Here is a 13,646-nt window from a genome sequence, read left to right on the forward strand (position 1 = left end):
TCATTACTTTGGTATTTGCAAAATATAGAGTAGGTACTTAATTTGTTGAAAATAATTATTTGTTACCATTGAGATATACCTACATATGGAGACGACACCGCCTACCTCACTTATGTTCCGCTCACCATAAGCCATATGGCTTAACTGCACGCTCATTTTTTATTTGTTTTAAAGTGAAACGCATCAAATATGCCTTCGTGTGTGTTACGATATTGCACAAATAAAACAAATAATTCGGAAAAGTGCAAAGGTACTTTCATCGGTAGGTAAGTACCTAACTAGATAATAATTTTTAAAACTTACTCCATACGTAGTAATATTATCTCAATGTTTGTTACTATATTCGATTTGATTAATTCATTACCATATATAAGTATGCTGTCATATCACTGAGTTCAATTATATTAACAACAACCGTAATTTGCATAAAAATTAATTTAAGAAAGTTTTAATTTTTCGACACTTTTACATTTTCTGTCTGTATCTCATCAGGCTAAAATATTAATTGACTAACTTAAAATTTCTAATGACCAAAAACAATTTTCCAATTTACTTTTACCGGAGCTCGTTGAGAGCTTGAGATAAATCATTGTGGCGCTTCTTGATGCTTATTAGATGTAACTGTGATTGATCGATCGGACGGACGGACGGACTGACTGTAGCGATATGCGTAATACGGGTATATCATTTGGAAAGCTAGCTTGTTTAAATGTTAATAGTAATTATTGTTAGGTGGGCTTAAAACTTTAAAATTAAATTATATCTATGTTTTTACTTATTTTATAGTCTTAGTCAAAGATATTTCATCCTAAAAGATGTAGATAGGTTATATTTATTTTAGAGGCACGTCCAAATGTAGCTAATTAGCCACAATTTTCTTCATTGGTCTCTATCACTCACGACAGTTTTATCATGCCATCTTATTTTGACGTTTGTGAAGATCGAATGTTGTGTTTGTATCTAAACATTTTTATTTTTTACTTATATCATCTATCACTAGCTGTGCCCCGCGGTTTTACCCGCATTGCTCCGCTCCTGTTTGTCCTAGCGTATAACCTATATTATAATAAACCTATAGCTTTCCTCCATACATGGGCTAACATCGAAAGAATTTTCAGTTTAATAGTTTCTGAGATTAACGCGTTCAAACAACCAAACTTTTCAGCTTTATAATATTTAGTACTTATAGATTGGTCTCAAGTTCTCAACTCTCAGCGGTCTTACAATTATAATTATTAGATATAGCAAACGAATAGGTAATTTGGATATCTATATAAAAATTAGTTGTCTAATTGCATGAATTGAAGGTTAATAAATTAATAAAAGGTTACCTAATCAATTCCATGTTTGGAATAACAACTATGAAACAATATTTTAATTAAATATGAAATATGTGTAGTAACTATAGTACCTATGTAATTAACAATAATTGAACAATATAGTTCAACTAATATTAATTGCAAATTAACAACACACAAATTGATTTTAAAAATAATATAACCTAAACTCTCACATAAAACCTAAAACCAATCGAAGAAAATGTCTTTATTTTTCCAAATTCTATTTTGATTATAAATTATGAGTTACTTTCTCCAAAACAAATATTACTTACAGTGAAATTGTTACTTTGCCAAGTATTAATTAATTATTATGAATAGATATAACAATGCAAAACTCGTTAAAATTTATAGTGGTACTAAATCTTTCACGCTCATAATAGGTTAATCGATCTTTCGAAACAATCGATAACTATCGAGTAATTTATTCTAACAAAGCCAGTTAAGCGTTTAACACAAAATTTGCCGTAAAATGCGAAATTTAAATAAATACCGTGTGAATTTAATCGCTTCATTTGGTATTAGTTAAATTTAGCGGAGAAAATATTTTCTCATCGACTTTCTTTTGAAAGAAAAACTTATTATAGGTACCTACAAAAGTTTCTTTTTTAAGACGAGGTTCGGGCTTTTGAGTAGTAAGTACTGAAGATCAAAATGTCATTTCCATTTTTGTATGATTTTTTCTTGTAATATCTACGAGACGTAGTACTTCGAGAATAACTGCAGTAGGTAAGTACTCATATTAGACCACCCCTATTATGATTACAAGTATGTATACAGTTCATTTTTTGCTTTCACCTTTACAAACGTCAGGAGTCACGACTCACGTTACACGAAGCGTTGCCAATTACCCGTGTTTATCGATCAAAGGGTAAATCATGAATAATCGATGTTTCATCTTGTTGGGGATATCGATTAATTATTCGAATTGATAACCGCTGGGCGTGGCAACACTAACCATACCCGTTTTAACTTTCATTCCGCCTCCACGAAGCCTCTTCACTCCTGGTCTTAAATGGTATCCGACGTTGTTAATTATAATTGCTGTTTTTATGTTATTATCAGTAAATATCCAAATTTAATTTAAGAGGAATGCAAGAATAAATCAATGTTTTAATAACCAAAAAAATTAATGGTTGTTAAGAATACGATTTATTATTTACTGCTTTGTGCGGTTAGAATGTGCTTATATGGCAGATATGGCAGAATCAACGGTTTTCTGTGATTTAATACAATAACTATACTGATTGCTTCCTTAATTACAAAGATTAAGCAAATTGGTAACATTATTTAAACATCATCTTTTGACACACCTAGCGCTTATCATATAAGCGCTTAATCTCTTCATGCAGATATCTCAAGGCATTAGTTTTTGTATGAAATCTTACCCAAAGGGCAAAGATAGACCACGTTTCATGTTATACAATGAAACACCTCTAGCAGCTCAGCAGAAATATTCTAAAAATAATTTTATAAAATTGGCTTTCATTAAAATTCACCATAAAATTCCTCTCCTAACATATTATAACAAAAACAAAATTGACGTTTCAGATACCACCTGTTTAATTATAAATCAAATAGCCTCAGAGTTAATTAGAAGTCTTAGCTGCAGCCGCGCCTGTTTCACACGACCATCAAGAGGCATTAAAAACATAAAATAGTTATTTTAGCTCAAAATTTATAATTAGATTTGGCGAAAACACGCCTACGGCTTACCGGCGACCGTGCTCAAGGTGTGAGCTTTACGCTACTTGCTTCTATTATTTAACTTATTTGTTTTTTTATTGGTCTTATATTTGAAATTTAAGTTTTTAAGATATTTAATATTCATTGGTATCTGAATATGAATTAAGTAAAGAATAAAAAGTAAATGAATGTAAAATTTAGCTCATAAATGTCGATAATAAATAATAGGTATAGGTAAGTAATGGATTTACACGAAAAATGAGGTAACAATAGATTTAAAATAGTAAAGAAGGTACCTAAGTATCTTAAAACTCTAGTCTTACGTATTATACATAATAATTATATTTTATCGAATGAATATTTGACCGGTATTTTAAAACACAGATTTCTCATGACTTGTACCACATTCACACCGTAGCGTAGCCAGAGGGCGGTTCCTGCAGATAACTTGGCCAGGATAAAAAACTTCATTTCAATAAAAATTAACTGCTTATTTATTTGTTTTATAAATTCCTAAATGTATATACACTGCATTATGTTGTTTTGAGTATAAATGAAGTGGGTTTCTAAACTGTTCCAGAGTTTTAATAATTTTTAGTTTTATTTCAACCTTTAAGTACAACTTCCGAATAATTTATCATGCTCAAATAAAAGTATATAGAACCAATTCGAATCACAACTATTTCTCATTAAAATCGTTAGCTTAAAGCAACATTATAATTGAATTTTAGATTAATAACTCTTTTGAAATCAATCGAACCCACGCTCTTCCCACGAAGCTATGATGGGTAATTGAATTTCTTATTGGATTACATTTTAATTAGAAGTGATTATGTTATTAATGAGTGTCATAGATGTTGTATTGTCTATGTGATGGAAGAATTGAACGGTGAGTTACTGGCCATGCCGCGGGTCTGTCTGTGATTGATCACTGCCCTGCGGCGTTTGATGATCGCCGAAATTGCTTTGCAGGGCTGGATTTGAAACTGAACTTTTAGGCTTTCTAAGACGATTGGAAATGTACTTCTGGATTCAAGTTTATTTGTGTGTGTGTAAATACTTATAATTTTGTTACATTGTTTGCTTTTATTGCGTAGCTTTTCCAATATATGAAATGCAAATAACTTAAAAAAGTTTTTAAAAATGTGTTCGTTTGCTATAATATAATAAGCTGTATTTCTAAACAAGCTCTTTACACCGGGAGTTTATGTATTATTATCGTAGTTCGTAAATATATGCAAACTTTACATGACGCTATGAGTCTCGTTACAGTCTATGTAAAAATACGTCAGTGTGCTTTAAAAAAATATGACGGCATATTACATACATTTTTCCATCAATAGAGACAACATTAGCGAGCTTTAAAATGACATAAAATTTTAATACTTTATATATTTTGTATAATAATTATATTAAATATAATCCGGTCCTGGCTGTATCTTCCTTTAATTACCATTTAGTGAGGTCTCGAAAAGTTAATAGCTCCTCTTGATCACATTGAAATCAATGAAGTAGTTATGTAAATTATCAAATCGGATCAGCGGGGTTACATTAATCTTGTTATAACGCTCTAGTTTCTACTAATATATGCTATTAAATATTATGTAAATTTATAGGTTAGTTGAGCGTTCTCACAAAAACGGTTGTGTGGATTTGGATGAAGTTAGTTATATGGATTTTTATGCTTAATTGCTTATTGTAGTTCAACAGCAATCTTATTTTATTTTAGGAAGATTTCAGTTTCTAATGCTGTATTTCTATGTAGTTTAAATTGGTACGAAATTTACTGTCATAGTATATTTTTAATTGTTCTACGTTTTTTTTAATTTTGTCTGAGAAATTTTAAAAAAGACAGACATTTCACTTCCATTAGACTTTTAAGTACCTATATGAGTTATTGGAAGATTAATAATATCAACTTATAAATGGTTTAAATAAAAGACACACAAAGCTTTAATTTTTTATTTCATACGGTTTAATGTATTTCATATAAAATAGAAAACAAGACCATTTTTACACATAGTTTGTAATGTTTTACCATTTTGGAAACTCATGCGTTTCTTTGGTGCAAAAAATATGAAACTCACAATAAATACATTGGGAAACAATTTAAAATGAAATTATTACTACACAATGTCAATGGTCCACAATACAATACAATTTATTCTAAACAAATACCATTGTCTATCTCCCTTAGCACCTAATTATATACATCTATATTAAAACTAGAATAAATAACAGTAAGGCAAATAACTGGACGGATGAAGTAACTATATTAATTTTATTACAAATAAAAACATCAATTTGTATTCGATGTTCATTATGCTATGTATCGGTTTACACAGTTGAAAGTTATTACATTTCGAGGTACATACTCAATTTATCACAAATTAGTAATTACAAAAAATAAATCCATAAATAATTAAGTTCTACTCAAAAACAATCAAACAAGTTTAAATACTGAAAAATAATTGGTCCCATTATTAGTATAGATAAACGTAACGAATACAAAATGTAGATCAAAAAATAACCTATTGAACTGAAACTGTGTAAACCAACATGTGCAATCACCATATAAAATACAAAACAGCCCCAGATCACGTGTATGCACCGAACGAACAAACAAAACCATTCGCTAATTGTACAAGGTTCAACTGATCATGTCAGTGTGATGTCTTTGTCGAAGCATTTCAAGTCGTAGCTCATGTTCCCGGGCCGCCATTCGCAAGGCCGCGATGCTAGAACTCCTGCGTTCTACTTCTGGGGGATTTGGGGGGGATTCGCTGCCGGGGGATATGGGGGGAGAGACGGGGGGAGGTTCAGGGGAGTGGCGGGGGGGAGCGGATAGTCCCGCTAGTAAGGAGTGGAAGGGGGGAGATGATGTGTACATGGGAGCGCTGAATAGGGGAGGACGGGAGAGGGGCGCGCTGAGGTACTGTGTGCTGAGCACTGGTGAGCCCGTGTAGCTGTTGAGAAAATAAGTTTATTATTTATTGTGACTAATAGTAAATTATTTAGGATTCAAAAGCTTATGGCTTCCGAATGAGGTGTCTTAAGTTTTTATTTATTTTTATTTCGAGTAATTATTTTAATTAGGACAACTAAGACTATTTACTTCTAGAGTATTTTTCTACGGCAATATACCCTTTCACTGAATATTCAGTACCTAAATATATTGATTTTAATTAAACTTCAAATGTTACGTCACGATTTCATTAAAGTGAAATTAATAATTGATTGTAAATGTTATTTCCTAGCAATCTTTAAATATTTATTAATATTTGAAAGTATAATAAACATTTATATGCAAACGTACATTCTATATACAATCCTTTTTATACATAGGAACTAGAAATTAAATGTCTCTATTATTTACTACCTAATGCAAAGCAAGAACTTACCGAAAAGACGCCAGCGCATTGGCATCAAACGGTTTTCTGAAGCCAAAGCTGAGCTGCGAGAAGGGGTTAGGCATGGACGCGACCACAGAGGGCGGTGGGGCCGCTGCTCCCCCCAGGTACGGGTTGTAGGGGTGAGCTTGGGGACCCACTTTCTCTTGCTTTCTCCATTTCGCGCGACGGTTTTGGAACCAGACCTGTAAATCAGTGGAGAGAGGATTTAGTTGATATTGTTACTGTACCTTAGTTATTGTTGTATTTTTTAAATTCAGAATTTTTCTGTTCTTTGTCCGTTATTGGTTATTGTTTGCAAAGTTGTGTTTCGAATAACCAATAATTTAGAATTCTTATTCACTCACCTATAATATGCAGTCATTCATAAATAGTCCGTTGAAAAGTTACATTTGGGGTTGCATTTCTTAGAGGACGCAATTTTATTTTTTCGATGTGTAGAGGGGGTTAGTGTGAAGCTATCACCAAGTTTGTGGGGTCGCGACCCTTGTCCCACGGCCGCCATCTTGAAAATAGTGGAATATATGGTTTATATACTTACGATATATCTCCTAAACTGTATATCTGATAAAAAAAATTAGTTAACATTATTTGTTGAAAATTAAATTCTCTACAATTTTGGTCCAGTAACTTTTTGTCGTAGAACTATAAATAAAAAGTTATAAGCGAAAATGTTCAGATAATAGAGATATTTATATTTTTCAATAAAACTTTTTTATCATTTTACGAAGAAATGATATCAGACCATTTTTGTAGATTTTTTTCGAGGAACAACTTTTACATACAACATTTTTTCATAAAGTCAGTAGCTAAGGTTTTAAAGCGCTCGACGAAATTAGTACTATTTTTCAGTACTGTTAGCTGTACGTTAAACATATATTATGTGTGTATTAATAATTATTTGTCATCAGTAATTGGTTTTTTTTGTTATTATAATATTTTTAATAATTAATTTTGCAATATTATTAATAATTAATTATTGACTCTTTTCCCCACCACCCAGGAGGTAGAGTCTGGAAGCACGTTTTTTTTTACGTCGAAAAGCAGGGCTGAAATGTTCTGTTCTTGCAGTGCTGCATGGGAAAAGAGCCAATAGCTAATATATGTATAGTTAAGAGTACTGAAAAATAGTACTCACTTCAGAGCGCTGAAAAACCTTAGCTATTGACGTAATGAAAAAATGTTGTATATAAAAGTTGTTCCTCGAAAAACAATCTACAAAAATGATCTGATATCATTTCTTCGTAAAATGATAAAAAACAATTTTATCGAAACATTTAAATAGCTCTAATTTCTGAACATTTTCGCTTATAAATTTTTTATTTATAGTTCTACGACAAAAAGTTACTGGACCAAAGTTGTAGAGAATTTAATTTGCAATAAATAATGTTCACAAATTTTTTTTATCAGATAAATAGTTTAAGATATATCGTAAAAACCATTTCAACCACTATTTTCAAGATGGCGGCCGTGGGACAAGGGTTGCGACCCCACAAACTTGGTTTTAGCTTCACATTGAACCCCCCTACACATCCAAAAAATAAAATTGCGTCCTCTAAAAAATGCAAGGTTAGGCCAAAAAAATGTAACATTTCAATGGACTAAAATACTATAAGACATACTGACATAGTCAACCCTTATTGAATTCACAGTTTGAATAAATTATGTGTTAAGTCTTATAATAAACCAACTAAAAGAGCTAATCGGAGATTCCGGCAAAACAATATTTTGAATCAAATTTATGGCAAATTTTTCTCTACCACCTACCAAACTTTACAATATCCCTGCAATTCATTTTGAGGCACATTGTACATTCAAACCATTTAAACGTTTTACGAGTTTTTATCCGTTTGATCCGGTTTAATTTCTTACTCATTCTGGTTGAATGTAGGAAGCAAAAACTACTGGAATTATTAAGCTTAATGAACGATCGGTAGAGCCCCCCGTTGATTGATTTTGCGATGCATTCGAGTTTAACAATCATTTACGGCCTACCGCCGTGTTTAAAATTCCAACTTCAGTTTTTGTTGAGTATTTAAATAGAATTTATAATACCATCAATATCTTGCCAATGGAATAAAACAAATAACAACTACATGAAACCGTATGTATGTTTCGAGAACGAATTGTTTTTTCCTAATTTGTTCGTTCAAACGGTAAGTTAACGGTAAGTAAATAATAATTCCACTATACTTTACTATAGATCGATTAATTAATACGACTATTATCGATCTAAGTATAGTCAAATGCTATGTTTTTCCATAATAAATGAATTGAAGCGTGTGTAGGTCACATAGCTCAATAGAAATGTAAATACAATAGAAATTATAACGCAACTTTTTGCTGAACTTTGAAGGTTACATTATAACCTCAAATATGCACTTGTACAGTAAATGCATCGTGCTAAGTACACTCCTGTTTTAAACATGAGTTTTGTTGTTGCAAAAAGCGCCAGACAACATGCCGTAATCATTATGTAAAATTTCATTTTATGGTGATTTAAATTAATTCACTTATGATAAATGTGCAAGTGTAAAAAATTCAGTACGTTTCTTTAAATGTCGACATAATTGATGCTATGTGGGGGAGCCGTGCGTTCGGCATTCTTGGGCTTTTACTTTATTTTGTACAAACTGATATTGTTCACTTAAGTAATAATAATGGGGTTTTACCTCACAGTATTTCCATCCATAAATTCTTGATCGGACTTAAAGAACAAGAAAAGAAGAAAAAAAAAGAAAAGAAGGATGAATTGAAACCAGCTGTTCTTGTGTTTTGTGCTTAATATACATGGGCATGAAATTCTTTAGTAATTTATCGTGTACATTTGTATATTAAGATATCAATTAGCTAGAGTTATCTAAAGTTAAATAATAAAGAAAAAATATATTTGTTTATAAATGTATTTACATTAATCTTCCACTAATTACATAATAACAAAAACTAACTCAGTTTTAAGAAAACTAATTCCAATCCCGTAATATCTGAAGTCATGGTCACCATCCGTCTATAGTTACGAATAGTTAGTTTTTCATGAGTCGGTGAATTTTAACGGCTCAATTTTGTACCGAGCATTTTTGAAATAAAGTCGCTTTTGGAACGCTGTTAATAACTTCATTATCGCGAACTGCGTAAGTGTGTGTTGCGAATTAATTTCTCAAAATATCTAGCGTTTCTTTGAAATAATAACTGATTCTGAGCTGCTGTAATTGTTTTAATTAAAGTGGTTTAGCAGATCTTTAGTTTCGTTTGATGAGTGCCAATTAGTGCGAGTGATTTCTGTTCGTTGGAAACAAAAAAAGCGTTTACGAAGTTTACAAACGGTATGAAACGTTTTTTTTTGACAAAAAATTATGATTTTTATATTTTTTTGTAATATCATTAGGTGGTTTTGTTACGGGACCGTATCGATGGTAGAAGTTAATAAATATTAATTTACAAAGAATGTAAATAAACTAGGCTAGAAGCAATTATCTAGTTTGTAGTTCGGTTCTTGTTTAATTTTTTTTCATTTTAACAAAAAGTCTAAGTGAACAAGAGCATTTACTAACGCTTATTTTTTATTTTTCTACAAAGCATAGAAAATATACTTCATAGCCGCATTTGTAGCAGTAATGATAAAAACATTACGAGGGCGACATAAATTTATTACGCGTTATCAAATTTTAATGTTTCATTTTGTGTCCGTACAGCCTGCAGTACTATCTCCATAATTTATTGCCGTGGATAGTGGACCAATTAGGTTTGCATTCAATACAATTTTTTGAATTCTGTGTATTAAGACTGTTTTCATAGTAAACTTCATAGTGATGATTATAAATGGTTTTCTTTAAAAAAATAATGAACGGTTAATCCTGCACTTTGATCAATTACTATGAATTAATAAAAAAAAAATGACGTGTGGCACTCGGGGACTGCCGCGGTAAAGCTATTGCATGCTATGCCTTCAAGCCACACCTCCGCCCGTCGGAGTGGTGAGCGTGAGGTTTTTTCGTTACGGAATTTCTCGATTCGGTCCCCGCACTCAAGGCCCGCGATAGAAGCTATGCAATAGCTTAAAAAGATGATTCAACACTTAGTTATCAAAAATACAAATACAGATTAATAACTTTCGAAAATGAGAAGACTCAAAACGGGAATATCATCGAAGTATGGAATACCAATCAATATTTTTAGGTATAGAATAATGTATGAATATACCTTTATCTTGCTCTACATATAGATTGATAACAGAATCAGATGCAAGAGCCAAGATGTGTACCTATCAAAATTAGTTGAATTCATTATATAAAAGTCAAAAGATGGACAAAATATTATGTGATGTACCTAGATTTATATTATATGTGTAACTAAATTTTTAGTAAGGATAAGTTAAGATATAATAGAGATACAATATAGTTAAAATAAAAATTGATCTTTTTTGGTAAGTCTGGTGTTCACTTGTTTGGGGTATTTGACTGAACAACTTTCTTGGAAAATTAGGCGATAAACCTTCGGTGTCTTAGACCGAGATTTTTTTATAGTATGTATTTTTGTATTGTCAAGTTAGATAAAAAAATTGAATATATCGAGTTACTTAATAAATTTATTCAATCAAACACAATTAATATGTTAAGAAATTGAATACAATTGCGAAAAAAACCGAGTTCCGCTGTTTGTAATAATATGGCGCTCTTATTAGAATAAATGTAATTAGTTTTTGCATTGATAAACGTAATTGCATAGTGTTTAATTGGAAAACTTATTGGAGCGTCAAATAATTTCCGTGAAAATAGTGTAGATCATAATAATTATATATTTTTTATATTTCCTAATGTCTACAGACATAATTAGGTAAGTTCGGAGGTCTGCCCTTCATTCGTTCTTCCATTATTTGAATAATTATATATTTAATAGTAACCTATAGTGATTAAGAATACGAGTTATTTGGTATTATGACACAGATACTAATATTGGATGTTTTAATTACAGAAGGTATATATGTGTGGCTTAATTTAACATCGTGATAGAGCCAATATATTCTAGAACCAAAAAATAAGTTTGAAAACATATACCTAAAATCTGCGATTAGCTCAAAGAGTGAAAGATTATAATATAGGTACGAGAATAGAAGTTTTTTAAAATAATTACTCCATTCGGAAGTAGAAAGTCTCTAAGTTACTATAGAGACGTATTCAAAGATCTATCAATATTCTCAGAGCATATACGTTATACGAATATTTACATAGATATTGTAAAATTATTATGAGTTTATTACCTGTATTCTTGCTTCTGTGAGACCGATCTTCATTGCCAGTTCTTCTCTGTAACAAATAATATAAATATTACCCTTCATATTCAATATTCAAACGAGAAACAATTGACTGAAAAGTGAAAACACATTTAAGCATTGCTTACACTTATTTCAGTTCCAAATGTTGCAGAAATGAAATGAAATGAAAATTTATTTGTAGAATTGTGGTTACAAAGTTTTTTTATAAAATTTATTTCTCGACCCCACAATTCGCCAACAAATTGGCATACAAATCTTAATATATATAAATCTCGTGTCACAATGTTTGTCCTCAATGGACTCCTAAACCACTTAACTGTTTATAATAAAATTCGCACACCATGTGCAGTCCGATCCAACTTGAGAGATAGGATAGTTTTTATGAAAAAAAAACATAATAAAAGGTACCACGGGCGAAGTCGGGGCGAACCGCTAGTATGTTTATAGAATTCAACAGATTGAGTAGGTATGCACCTATTTTATTGGAACTTGCCTTATAATCTTAACATAGGAGATTCATAAGCTACATTAGAAAAAAAATCTAGAATAGGGAAAATACTAGAGTAATTTGAATTATAAACACTGAATATTTTTTGATAGTGAAACAATAAGTATTTAAATGTTCTTATATTATATTGTTGTATTGTGTAGGAAGTTCTTGAGAAGCCTTATAAATAATTATGTAGCTATTTAATTATCAGCCGCGTGCTTATGAGCAATTAAATAGCTTATTAAGATTAAAATGAAAAATATTTTTCTTATAGTCTTTTATATTATAGTAGATTTAATAAAAACAAGATAACGTCTAATTAAATCAACTATAATTATAATTATCGGTTGTTTTGCACTTTTTCTTATTTATCTATTATGTTTTTATGTACGTATATAGTATCAAAGAAAATGTAGCATAAAAATAACTGATAGGATAATTGGTATCAAACGGACATCCTGTAATTGGTTTGATACCTATCAACATCTGGCTAATTAAGTAATGAAATTAATGCTATGATAAGATATATAACCCCGTATTTATTTATATACCCAGGAAGTTTAGCACAAATTACCGCAATCTATCAATAATTAATCCAATTATCTTAATCTTGTTCAATTTACGCATTTCCGATATGACTTTAATATTGATAAAATATTGTGTTCTATCTTATCATGTTGGTTATATAACGAAACAATAAGTAGCAGACGTTATTATCTAGGCTTTTGCAAATTGCTTTATCAGGGATTTGCGATTTGATAAATGTATTTTTAATAACTCAGGCCCCGGAACCACAGACTCAATAGAAAATCTATTGTGTCTGGGGCCGATCTGGCCGCTTGGGGCTCAATGGATTAAATTTATAGTAATTAGTATTGGGTAAACATATTAACTATGAATATCTATTAGCATCCTGCGGTGAAATATGTATAAGGTTGATAGAAATAGTACAGCCATTTTATCTACGATATCATTTGGTAACTGAAATTAACTCTAGTATAATTGATAATTTAATATATTTTGTGATTTAGCTTAAATTTTGTGCATTTTATTATTACACGCTCTTATTACTAAGCTCAAAGGAGGTTATAGTTTTGCATACGCTGAGTTCGTAAAAATACTTATAAAATTGCAGACGCATTTTTTTTCATAAAGATGAATTCTTAAAACTCTATGTGCACATCCATAATTAGCAACCCGCCCAACTTTGCCACCAGCACGTTAGCTATCGTTTGATTATGTTTTCATAGACAAAATGTTCACATTAGCGAAGCGGTAGGTATATGTCGCCGGCACATGGATTTTCAAGAAAAATTTATCAAAAAAATTTTGACGTAGGTAATTTTGTTGTTTAAGTATTTTTTACGTGATTAAGTAGTGCATGCAAAACTACAAGTCGCCTCGCGCTTAGTATACCAATTGTGGGACACCCTGTATATTGTAGTTTGTAA

The 13,646-nt window shown here is 31.0% G+C and overlaps 1 protein-coding gene across 1 annotated transcript in view; it reads right to left on the reverse strand.

Moving 5' to 3' along the window:
* Window positions 1–4,971: 4,971 nt before the first annotated feature.
* The window catches only part of LOC123706127 (homeobox protein aristaless-like), a 59,931-nt gene continuing 51,256 nt past the window's right edge, over window positions 4,972–13,646 (reverse strand). Inside the window, exons 3-5 of the mRNA XM_045655289.1 lie at window positions 11,691–11,736; window positions 6,425–6,618; window positions 4,972–5,989 (exon numbers count right to left, since the gene is read on the reverse strand). Of these exons, the coding sequence (XP_045511245.1) occupies window positions 5,674–5,989; window positions 6,425–6,618; window positions 11,691–11,736 (556 nt within the window). The 3' untranslated portion in view covers window positions 4,972–5,673. The remainder of the gene's footprint in view (window positions 5,990–6,424; window positions 6,619–11,690; window positions 11,737–13,646) is intronic.

The sequence above is a fragment of the Colias croceus genome, chromosome 3, assembly GCF_905220415.1.
Source record: "Colias croceus chromosome 3, ilColCroc2.1".
In the NCBI taxonomy this organism is placed as follows: domain Eukaryota; kingdom Metazoa; phylum Arthropoda; class Insecta; order Lepidoptera; family Pieridae; genus Colias; species Colias croceus.